The 12500-nt window shown below is 47.0% G+C and overlaps 1 protein-coding gene across 5 annotated transcripts in view; it reads left to right on the forward strand.

Annotated features, from left to right (window-relative positions):
- The window catches only part of LOC147027037 (bifunctional 3'-phosphoadenosine 5'-phosphosulfate synthase 2-like), a 100935-nt gene that overhangs the window by 33981 nt on the left and 54454 nt on the right, over positions 1 to 12500 (forward strand). For all 5 annotated transcript variants that reach the window (XM_085883128.1, XM_085883129.1, XM_085883130.1 and 2 more), the window contains one exon: positions 9177 to 9295. In XM_085883128.1, the coding sequence (XP_085739254.1) occupies positions 9177 to 9295 (119 nt within the window). The remainder of the gene's footprint in view (positions 1 to 9176; positions 9296 to 12500) is intronic.

Raw genomic sequence — 12500 nt, forward strand, 5'->3', positions numbered from 1 at the left:
GGTGGAACTGATAGGGACGGTTATGAGACATGTGTTGGTCCCTATGGGTCTGGAACTGTGAACCAGAATGGCACTAAGTGGCTTGACTTTGCAAAAATTCATGGACTTAGGGTGGCTGGTTTATGGTTGGTATGGACTTGGTATTCCAACGCTGGTGGTGTGGCAAAGGAGATTGACCATGTGCTCGTTGTAGGTCGTTGGAGGATGATCCAGAACTACAGGGTCTACCGCAGTACTCAGTTCCTCAATACTGACCACAAGCTTGTTGTAGCAACTCTGAAGTTGCAGCTTAAATCCAGAAGAATGGCACCATCCCAGCCTAGGTTGGATGTTGGCAAGCTCAAGGATGAGAGGGTAGCTGTCCCTGTTATCCTGACAAGCTTGCCAGTCCCTGTTGATGAAAAGTAACCCCCTAACATGATGCTGCCACCACCGTGCTTGACAGTAGGGAAGGTGTTGACCAGATGACTTACGGTGTTCAGCTTGCACCAGATATAATGCTTTTAATTTAGACCAAAAATGGTCAATTTGTGTCTCCTCTGACCAGAAAACTTTTCTACAGGTCAGGTCAGGTATGGGAGCATGTGCCAGAACAGCGCGTCGCTGCGTCCACTTTCCGCCGGTACTCCAGGGGCCTCCGTCTGGCCATCCCCCAGGCAGATGCCAGGCCCATCCCCATCTCCTTGAGATGATGGTCAACCTGCTGCAACCATGAGGCACGTGGTCGGCCCACTGGCCTCCTCCACTCATGAGACTCCCTCGCTGAGAGAATCTGGTGAGCAGGATCAGCGTCAGGAAAACGAGCCACATGTCCATACAGCCGCAGCTGACGCTCACGGACTATGCAGGTAACAAATCTCATCCGAGTTCTTCAGCAACCGCCGTTGGACACAAAATCCGACCAGCGATAGCCAAGGATTCTCCGAAGAGACCTGGTACCAAAGGAATTAAGTCTCCGTCTCAGATCCTTGGTTAAAGTCCAAGTCTCGCACCCATAGAGCAAGACTGGAAGTACCAAGGACCTGAAGACTCGGACTTTCGTCCTCCCGCACAGCCTTCGGCAGCGCCACACCCCATGATCCAGTGAATCCATGCCTCCCCAGGCCCGACCCAGACGGCTATTGACCTCCGGCTCACAACCTGCGGAGACATGGGAATATCAATGCCAGGGTAAGTGAATCTCTCCACGACCTCAACATCCTCACCACAAACAGACACAGACAGGACAGCAGCATCCAAGGTGTCACCGAAAGCCTGGGTCTTAGTTTTGACCGAAGAAATCCGTAATCCCAACGGCTCCGACCTCATTCAGCACCTCGAGGGCCCCCCAAGAGGATGTCTAAAGTCTCCGCAAAGATGACTGCATCATCTGCAAAATCAAGGTCCGAGATCTTGACATTGCCAAACGATGCACCGCAACTTGATCTCTCCGACATCCTCCCAAAATCCAGTCCATACAAGTGCTGAAAAGTGTGGGGGCAAGTACACAACCCTGACGAACTCCAGTAACAACTGAAATAAGTCAGAGATGGTACCACCACACTTCACAGCACTCTCAGTACCAGAGTAGAGTCTGTGACATCAGATCGACTGTTTCAGTGGCACCCCACGAAGACCAAGAATCCTCCAGAGGACATCCCTATTCACTGAATCGAACGCTTTACAGAGATCAACATAGGCTGCAAGCAACCCCTGCCGAAACTCCTCGTCTGCGTTCAGTGAGGACACGAAGCGCAAGGATACGGTCAATCGTTGACCTCTTTGGTGTAAAGCCTGACTGCTCTGGACGCTGGTGCTCAAGCAGATGGCGGCGAACCCTATCAAGAATTATCCGAGCAAAGACCTTGCCCGGCACTGAGAGCAGCGTCACCCTCGGTAGTTGTTGCAGTCTTGGCGATCACCCTTCCTTTCCAGAGAGGGACAACAAGGCCCCTCTTCCAGTCAGTTGGGATGATGCCTGTGTTCCAGGCAGAGCACAAAACTGCATGCAACGACACGAGTGCAGCATTTCCACCAGCCTTGAGAAGTTCAGCATGGATGCCACAGATCCCTGGAGCTTTGCCCCGTTTCAACTGGTTCACCGCAGCCCGTGTTTCCACAAGCGATGGTGGACCACAGTTGATTCGAGGGTCAGCAACAGGGATTGTAACACCCTTGACGTCCAACTCGACAGCTGGGGGATCAGCCTGGTACAACCGCTCAAAGTAACCGGCCCAGCGGGCCTTCACTTCAGACTCCTCTGTCAAGAGCCTACCACTCTCTGCTCGAACTGCAGTGCTCCGAGGGATGGGCTTGGATGAACGTAATGCGCGAATTCCCCTGTAAGCGGGACGAGAATCACCTGTCCACAGGTGATGCTCTACCTCCTCACAGATTCCTCACACATAGGCCTCCTTGTCCACCCTCAGTGCATGTACAGTTTTACGCCTCAGCTCCCTGAACAGCTCAGCTCTGCCATTCAGCCTGGCCCTGCGACTCTGGTCAATGGTATCCAGTGTCCCTTGAGAGACAAAATTCTTCTTTGCCCTGCGGTGAACTCCAAGGCATCCACCGGCAACATCAAGGACGGTGGTCTTGAAGGTGCTCCACAACTCTTCAGGACCCCCCAAAGCACCCAGACCCCCAAGTGTCCACTCAGCCTGTTCGCAAACTCCTCAGCTACTCTCTCATCCCTGAGCTTGGCAACATCCAGCCTAGGCTGGGATGGTACCATTCTCCAGGATTTAAGGTGTAGCTTTAGAGTTGCTACAACAAGCCTGTGGTCAGTATTGAGGAACTGAGCACCTGGGTAGACCCTGCAGTTCTGGATCATCCTCCAACGACCGTCAATGAGGACATGGTCAATCTCCTTGCCACACCGCCAGCGTTGGAATACCAAGTCCAGCGATGAGCTTGCGGGCGCTGAAACCATGAACCAGCCACTCCTAAGTCCATGACTTCTGCAAAGTCAAGGAACTTAGTGCTATTCTGGTTCATAGTTCCTGACCCATGGGGACCAACACACACCTCATAACCATCCCTATCAGTTCCAGTCGATGCATTGAAATCCCCCAAGACTAGGAAGTGTATCTCGTCTGGGGCACTGATCAACCACAGACTCGAGTGTGGCGTAGAATGCATCCTTCACGGTAAGATCACTCGCCTCAGTCGGAGCATAAATAGAGACCAGGGAAATGACACCTAAGGAGTGACGAATCCTTAATCTCATAATACGCTGTTGACCGGTGTTACCTCAATTATCATTGGGGTCAGCTTATTGGACACAGCTACAGCAACTCCTTGGGTATGGTAATTCATCAGAGCGACTAGACCAATAGTAGGTGTAACCACCCACCATTATCTCGCCGCAATCCGGTCTCCGAACCTCAGAGAGAGCTGCAATCCCGATGTCCAAACGCTTGAGCTCAGATGATAACAGAGACAGGTGATCATCCTCTCTTAGGGATAGGACATTCCAGGCACCCACCCGAAGGGACCGCCTCAGGTTAACCCCAAGGAGACCGCCGTCTGGTGGACGACACTCAGCACCACTCCGACACACTCTCCCGCAATCTGACCCAGGGATGTTTCCCCGTGGTTTCCCTCCTATCAAAGATTGGGGGTCCCGAAGGCTTTGCCCCAATCCCATCATCCGGTGAGCTGCCCTGCGAAGGGAAGCTGCACAGGAGGTACTCCCACGGAGTGGGTTTTCAGATTTTTTTGCGTTTTTGCGTTTTGCGGAATGAAGCGTTTTACGGTGGCCGGAGTGCAAATCCTGCCACCAACCTCCAAATAAGAAGTAACCCAACTGCAGGAGGACGTCCGCAGACACAGTTGGGCACTAGATATGGATGGCCGTTGGCTCACAAGGAGCTCCTCCGCCCTTTGACAGGTTTTGTTTTTAATCCTGCTGGGTGTCCATATCCAAACACCCTCCTTTCTACACATGCCTGCAGTATCATTAAGATTCTTTTTTGCAAACTCCATATGAGCTTGTAGATGCTTATTTTTTAATAATAGCTTCTTTCCCCCAAATAGGCCAGATTTGCAGCCGAACCGTCACAAACATTGAATCGGCTTGTTCTTGTCACCTACCCCACTCATCCATCAAGTTTTGTCATAACTCGTTTGCAAATTTTTGAAATATGCTCTTATCATTTTTGGCCCCATCTCTCATTTGTGAAAAATCACTTTTTAAATTCTCTTATATGGATCTGGATCTGGATCCGGATCTTCACTAAAACCTAATCAATTTGTCCATGACACACACCCATCCACCAAGTTTCACTCGAATCCTTCCATAATGTTTGGAGATATCCTGCTCACAAAACTATTTTTTGTCATACAAAGTGAATTTGGTTGAGCTTTGGCCAGGTTTTGTCATCAATAAAGTGTAAAAGTACTTCCAACCACTTACCCAGCAATTTCCCTCTTCAAATACACCAGGACCCTGGAATTCGCGGGGGATATGTTCCGGGAAAATCCCGTGAATGTAGGAGCATTGTTTCAATGGGAAATGGGGGGATAGGTTCCAGGGATTTCGCGACTCGCGAAAAATCCGCGAGTGTCAGGGTAAAATCCGCGTGTGGGGAAAAATCCAAGAGTGTTTTGTCATTGTTACAATGGAAACAAGGAGGATAACGTTATCAGTTTGCAGTGGTTCTTGGTTCATGATAAATGCCACAAATGGCGACACCACCAACATCAGGGAATTGGTATAATGGGGACAAGAGGGATAACATTATCAGTTTGCGGCGGTTCCTGGTTCAAAGGAGAAAGTTTTTGAAGTTTAAAATGTTTTCGACCACGAATGTACGATTACAGTTTCATTAAAGATGCTTACAAATAAAAAAACGACAACACCAGGTACCGTTTCCAATTTATTAAAGAATGCATTTTAAAGTTTCTTAACCATACCATACCGGACCACAAAACGAAAAAAAAAAACAACCACAACATCACGTACCCTTTCAATTTTTTATTAAACAAACACAGCACATGTAAATTTGCAAAAGTGATTATGATGATGATGATGATGAAGACGAGGTGTGCTGGGTGTAATAAGTTTTAAACGTTGATATTACCACCTGGTCGAGCAGCTGTATGAGGGAGGTGGTGCTCAGCAACAGAAACATGACCTCAATGTTTGGGTGAGCGTCGTTCAGGTCCGTGGGATGGCCAGGAGCATTGCCAAGCAGCAGGAGTACCTTGAACGAAAGGTTCTTTCCTGCCACGTAGCTGTCGACCTGAGGATCGAAACGGGTCTGGAACCAGTCCATAAAAAAGTTCAGACGTCACCCACACTTTCCTGTTCACCATCCAATACACAGGCAGCGCCTGCTTGTTTTTGTTATTCAGGGAACGGCCGAGCATCATGGGCTTTACCATGATGTCCCCTTCGGCGTTTGCGCAGAGGAGGAGGGACACCCGGTCCTTTGCGGCCTTGAAGCCGGCTGCTTTGCTCTTGCGCTGTGAGATGAACATTCTGGTTGGCATCTTTTTTTTCCAAAACGAGCCAGTGTCATCAGTGTTAAAGACCTGCTCTGACAGGTACACCTTCTCCTCGATGAGGCTCGCGAGTTCTGCAGGGAATGCCTTGGCCGCGTCGTGGTCCATGGAAGCACGCTCCCATACGAGCTTGACGGTGCGCAAATTATATCATGCCTTGAAGCGACGGAACCACCCCCTGCTTGCTGTAAACAGGCTGGAGGTGCCGATTGTACCCACCACGCTCTTGCTTGCACCACCTGCGCTAGAGAGATGGTCATGCAGTAGCTTCACCTTCTCCCATATCAGTGGTTCTCTTAGAGGCATACCCTTCTGAGTGTTATCCTCGATCCTTGGGAGCCATTATCGAAACATGAATGGAGCGAGAGGCAATACACAGATCAGAGTAATGGGACAAGAATGATGGTGATCCAGGATGCTGTGAGTAAGTAGTCTGCTCATTGTTTGTGGGAGATTTTTTTATGGGTGATGCTGTATTCGGAAGCTGATAGTAGATGTCGTGAGTGATGCCATTGTGTAATTAGTCCATATGTATCTCGCTGCTAATTACACTAAGAGATATGGTGAATGTTTCCATTCTTTAACTCACAGGACTTGATGTCTTCTCTATCTGCAAGTAGATTATTCTGAGCATTTTTAAAAGGTAACAGCTCAGATGGTGCTGTTTGTAGCAAGATGGTGATTTACACAAAGATGCGCTGAACGTTTCCATTGTGTAATGTCTGTCGACCTGTTAATTACTGGATACATCAATAGATGCTGTTAGTGTTTTCATTATGTAAGCAATTCAGGCAGGATGGCATCACTGCGAATGACATGTTACACTAGTGAAACATCCCGTGAAACTATGTTTATGCCGCAAAGCTACAATGCAGTACACGTGCAGGAAACAGATCATGTTTGTGGCTTGTGGAAAATGTTTTTTGCGTAAATACAGTATTGTTATGTCTGTGGGGTAAATGGAGGCATTTCATGGGAAAGATAAGAGTGTATAGAGTAGTTTGGTCCGAAGCCTGGTGTTGGCGTAGTGGTTAGGGTAGCGGCTTGAGATCCAAAAGGTCCTGAGTTCAAGCCCCATTGGCCGCTTGAATTAATACACACCAGGAGGTTGACTCAGCCTGTCATCCTTCCAAGGTCGGCGAAGTGAGTATCAGTGTACTGGGCCCGGTGTATGCCCCGGTTAGAATAGGTGTACCATATCCCTGTGTCGTAAGAGGCGACCAGGGTTTCGTCAGGAAGGGCATCCAGCATAAAACCTGTGCCAAATCACTATGCGGATCATACGGATGATCCGCTGTGGCGACCCCTAACCGGAGCAGCCGATAGAAGAAGAAGAAGAGAGTAGTTTGATCCGTGGACGTGTAGGAGACATCTCGATGTAAATTAAGTAGGGAGACTGTGAGCTTAAGTGTTATGTGTCACCACACGGGTGGTGCTGCGTTAATTAGGTAGGGTTTAAGGATAATTTCTCCCAATATGGATTGCCCCCTGTGACCTTTTCCTATATTTTTGCATTTCATTACCGGTGCTAAAAAGGATCACATCCTTAAAACAACAACAATCGAGCTGCACTTCCAAGCAGGCAAGAACCCACCTCCAGGGGTGACAACTAGCAAACCACGCACCCGGAGTGGATGATTGACGGGCACGATGTGAGAGTGGAGGAGAGTTGGGTTCGGAGCGGGACAGAAGCGAGGAGGCAGAGATGGCTGGTGGAAGAGAAGGGCATTATGGCTGGCTTCCCCTCGACACGGTGAAAAAGACTGCACAGTTCTTGTGTTCATGCTGAGGCAAATTGGCTCGCGTAGTGGAACAAGACGCTGGCCATTGATTGACTGTTGGCTGGATTGTGAGAGACCAGCCTCAAAGCCTCATGTTGTGCCATCAGAGGAAGACGGCGCCATTCCGCAGAGCAGTGGCGTCGGTAAGTGCTATCGACGAAGGGGGCTGCACGGCGGTTTCGGAGCCCTGGTGTTGAGTATCGCCACCCGACTTACCTCCTGTACCTTTTACCACCCAGAGAGTGCCATGGCGCCATTTTGGGCACCTATTCCCACACAGTGACAAAGCAGTTTGACGACCTTCAAGCTTGGGAAACTCATTCCTGGACACACAGCTAAGTGCCGGGATAAACCAGGGATTTTTATTTGTTTTATCTGTCCCCTTGTCTGTATTAAAGTCTGTGTGGAGGTGCCTCAAAATTAGATTTAGTTTACCTCACTACCCATTTTTATTTTTACACTTTGAATGATTACCATTGTAAATATTTGATTTATTTAAATTAAACCCCCGAATTTATTTAAGTTGCTTGTGTTGTGTATTTGTCATGGGCTGGATTATAATCCCCTGTGCTGTGCTTCCGTCTCCTACATTCCTTTGCCACCCTCCCATCCCGCACGTGCCATAATCTCCCAAGAATCACGGCTGTTCGCTTCCAAAAGGCAAATCACTTGACTATCCATCCAGGTAGGGGCAAACCCCCTGGACATGACAGTATTGTCCTGCACAACATCCAGCTGCTTTGTGCATGGCTCGTGGAAGATATGTTGTAGAATTCTGTGATGCTCGCGGCTCGTGAAAAGTGGAAAAAATTGCCGCGGATACGCAGGACAATTTCTCGCGAATGTAGGAGCATGCTGCAAATTATCAACTGCGAATACGTGGAACCCATGAATGTTGGAACTCTGAATGTCGAGGTCCAGGTGTATAACATTTTGCAACAAGTATAGTTTCCATATAAGCCATTTACCATTTGTTTTGATGGGTATTCATGAACCGCTTACTATATATATATATATATATATATATATATATATATATATATATATATATATATATATATATATATATATATATATATATATATATATATATATATATATATATATATATATATATGTGCACGGAATGCATGTGGGGATAGTCCTTCTGACTCAGATATGTATTTGAAACTCGTATAAATTGATTTCAAGTAATCCCCATCCGTGTTGTACATAAACTGTATTTGAGGGACTTTTGTGCAATGGCTAAAAGGCATGCATTTTTGTTTGACCCATTGTATACATTTACGTGTATGTTGAACTGATATAATAAACTTCTTCATAGATCTTTGTTAGCTTCTTTCTCTTTCATGAAATATAATGTACGAGCAAAAGTACCCCTCCCCAGTGACGAGAAAAATTTAAGTTAACCTGTCAATTTAAATTATTTCATGGACTTTAAAAAGGTTAAATGTGTTGCACTCTTAGTTTCACTCAGAGCCAAAGCTCTGAACTACTTATGCTGCCCACCGCAAAATGGTGGTGCAACATTGGGCGGCGGAGGTTGGATTTGTCTAAAAAGAGTGTAGAATATAGCTATTTTAAATTGTGTGTTACTCCACAAAGATATGCATTAAATATACTTTAATCCAGATGTTCATGTTGATTTCAAAGATGACGGGAAGGGACCATTTGAATGATTATATTGCATCAATAAATGTGAAATGAAAATGCAAAATAACCAATCAGCAACTTTCCAAATGTAGTGCGGGAAGCAGGCACTGTAAACGGGAGACAGAAGAACACATGGATGAATGCCACGGTTCGCAATATATGTATAGAAGATGAGTAACTTCTATATTTCTTTATGTATAAGCCTTTAATTTCCTTCACTTCTACATTTTTCCATTGTTTTCATCTGTTACTCAGGATTCACGGGAATTGATTCAGAATATGAAAAGCCCTCATCTCCAGATCTCATTATTAAGACAGGAGAAATGAGCATTGCAGAAAGCTTACAACTTGTGATAGAACTCCTGCTGAAAAAGGTGAGAGATCTCTTGAATTCCTTCAATTTCCATGGTATTCAAAAACAACCAGCCTCAGTGGTGTAATGGTTAGAATGTTCGGTCTGAGTCTGGGAGGTCGGGAGTTTGAACCCCAGTCAAGGCAAACTAAAAACTTTAAAAATGTTACTTGCTACTTCCTTGCTTGACGTTCAGTATTTAAAAGGACTAGAGCATGGAAAAATAAACCAAAGTGCAGGCTTTGATCGGCCTAATGGCCTCCTCTTGTGTTGAAGTTACTTGTTTGGGAACATGTATTATTATTAACCATTGTTTCAGGCAGATAGTAACATGCACATATATATTGTTGCGGATTCGCGCCCGCCTGCGTGCGGACGGCCACGTAACTCGAATCGCGGCACGTCGCCCACTGGACGGACAATCCCGTCGTGACCCTCTCGGACTAACGCCGGGAACTATTCACGGGTGGGCCTTTCGGCCTCACCACGATCGTGCCAATCGGCCCCCCGCGTGGGATAGGGTTGCTCGCCAAATTCGACCTACCTAAGTACCCACACGGAGGGTAGACCGGGCGATCGCACCTCGCCGCAGGTCGACTTCGGACACGGGCCACTTTAAGCGACCCGTTCCGTACTATCGGGATAACCGAGCGGTGTTATAGTCAACCTCGACGGTTCGATTAATTATTGGGCGTCTTTAGCCCACGACCAACCCTTTACGTGAAGTAAGATGGAGATTCAATAAAGGAAAAGACGAAGCGAAACGGGAAAAAAACAGTTCAACATAAGGCACATTTATTTCGCGATGGCACACGGATAGCACACATATACAATTATACACCAAAAGCAAATGTAAAAGTGGAAGAAACACAACAATAATGCACAAAAAGCAAATGTAAAAGAAGAAAAACACACTGCAGATCTACTACCGAATACCGAGCACACGGCAACACTTATACAGTTTTACTTCACAGACGGCGCCGACAACACATATACTCAAAGCAAAAGAAAAAGGGACCACCCTCAACGATGAGGGGAGCAGACGGGCCTGGGGCCGAGACCGCGTCGAGCCTACCCGTCTGGTGATGGGCCGCAAAATGGCGGTGGCGCCCCGACTCCGCGGGCCTCGCTGGCACTGCCTGGAAATGGGGTGGGAACGGGGCCCCCTTCTCACACTATCTCAGCGCGGGGGGGAAACAGGAGGGGGTTGTTGATGCTCGGGGGAATGAGGATATCTCGCTGGCTCGGGTCCCGCGACGAGCGCCTCCACCGCGACCTCGGTCGCGTTACCGGCCTCCCCTCTCCGCAGCTCCCCGACTCTGACACGAGCGCCCTCTCGACTGCCTTCGCCGCCGCCACCTCTCCAACTCTCCACTCTTCTCAGCTCCGTCCAACTGCTTTCTCTGACTCTTCTCTTCTCAACTCTCCTTGACTGACTCTTTCCAACTCCACTACGCGAGCGAACGTGGCCCTTTATAGCCCCCGGGGCTTCGTTCCTTCACCTTCGACCCTTTACCTCTGGCTGGCTCCCCATTGGACAGAGGAAAAGTGGGCGTGAATGATTTTTGATCCGCGAATCTGTATATTGCGATTATACTCCGACGCACCTGGAGGCGGGGCCAAATCGCCCCACGCTCGCTGATAGGACGGAACAGAAGTGGGCGTGAATCATTTTTGATCCGATTTCTTCGGAAAGGCTGGTGTTTTTGCACCCGCTGCTCGGTGCGCGCCCTGCACGAGTCCAGGATCGGCGCCCACAAGCGGCGCGGGAATGGCGGTGATGCGATGGTTGCGAGAGCGAGATGTGACGGCAAGGGTCGTTGCTGTTGTTGTGAAGCGGCGTTGCGGTTGGTGGTTGTTGTGTGATGGCTGTTGAGACGTGGTTGGTGGTGGTTGTGGTGGTAGTAATGGCGGCTGGTCCAAAATAAAGATAGTAAAAGAAAAACGGCTATCTAGAGGGGTCGCAGCCCGAATGAATGACATTTATTCCCTCTAAACAACGGGTTTGGGCCTAACTACACATATACTTACAGAGATATCTCACCTAAGGGACCTGAATGGTGGTTTGCGAATTTCGTCAACCACAACAATATATATAAATATATATATATATATATATATATATATATATATATATATATATATATGTATATGTGTGTGTATATATATATATATATATATATATATATATATATATATATATATATATATATATATATATATATATATATGTACATTTAGCCTGGTGTTGGCGCAGTGGTTGGGGCAGCGGCTTGGGATCCAAAAGGTCCTGAGTTCAAGCCCCGTTGGGCCACTGAATTAATACACCAGGGGTTGACTCAGCCTGTCATCCTTCCGAGGTCGGCGAAGTGAGTACAAGTGTACTGGGCCGGTGTATACCCCGGTTAGAACAGGTGTACCATATCCCTGTGTCATAAGCGGTGACCAGGGTTGCGTCAGGAAGGGCATCCGGCGTAAAACATGTGCCAAATCATTATGCGGATCATGATGGATGATCCGCTGTGGCGACCCCGAACGGGAGCAGCCGAAAGAAGAAGAAGAAGAAGATATGTACATTATGGTCATACAATACCCAAGCATACTTTCATGTCTACGATTCAGAAAGCCTATTTACTGATCCAGCTGAAGCAGATATTTGGTGATCAATCGATAAAACCGATCCTGCTGAAGTCTATTTGGTGATCGGCGCAACGTCGCATTCCAAGCAAATATTTCTTTCCAGAATTTGTTTTGAATCTCTTATCATGATGTCCTTGACAGACTACAACTGGGAAAACCACAATAAACACAACCAAAGTGAGGATATGTGTGCATACATCCAAACAGGTTGGGAGAGAAGATGCAAGGGAGCAATTCCTAGAACATTCTCATCACTGCCTGATCATACACTTGTAATGTAAGCTAATGCTGAACACATACTTTTGAAAAAGCTGGTATAATCTATTCACAATTAGGCCCTTTTAAGCCATATATATATGTATGTATATATATATATATATATATATATATATATATATATATATAATATTGTTATATTGTTATATTGTTCGGTTGTTATATTGTTCGGTTGTCGGGGTAGATGGAGGAATTTCATGGGAATATTAGGATTGAATAGAGTTATTTGGTCCATGAACGTGAAATAGACATATCGATGTAAATTAAGTCGGGAAACTGTGAGCTTAAGTGTTATGTGTCACTACGCGGGG

Source organism: Eptatretus burgeri, chromosome 5, assembly GCF_056783735.1.
Source record: "Eptatretus burgeri isolate ZD-2024b chromosome 5, Ebu_testis_v1, whole genome shotgun sequence".
NCBI lineage: Eukaryota > Metazoa > Chordata > Myxini > Myxiniformes > Myxinidae > Eptatretus > Eptatretus burgeri.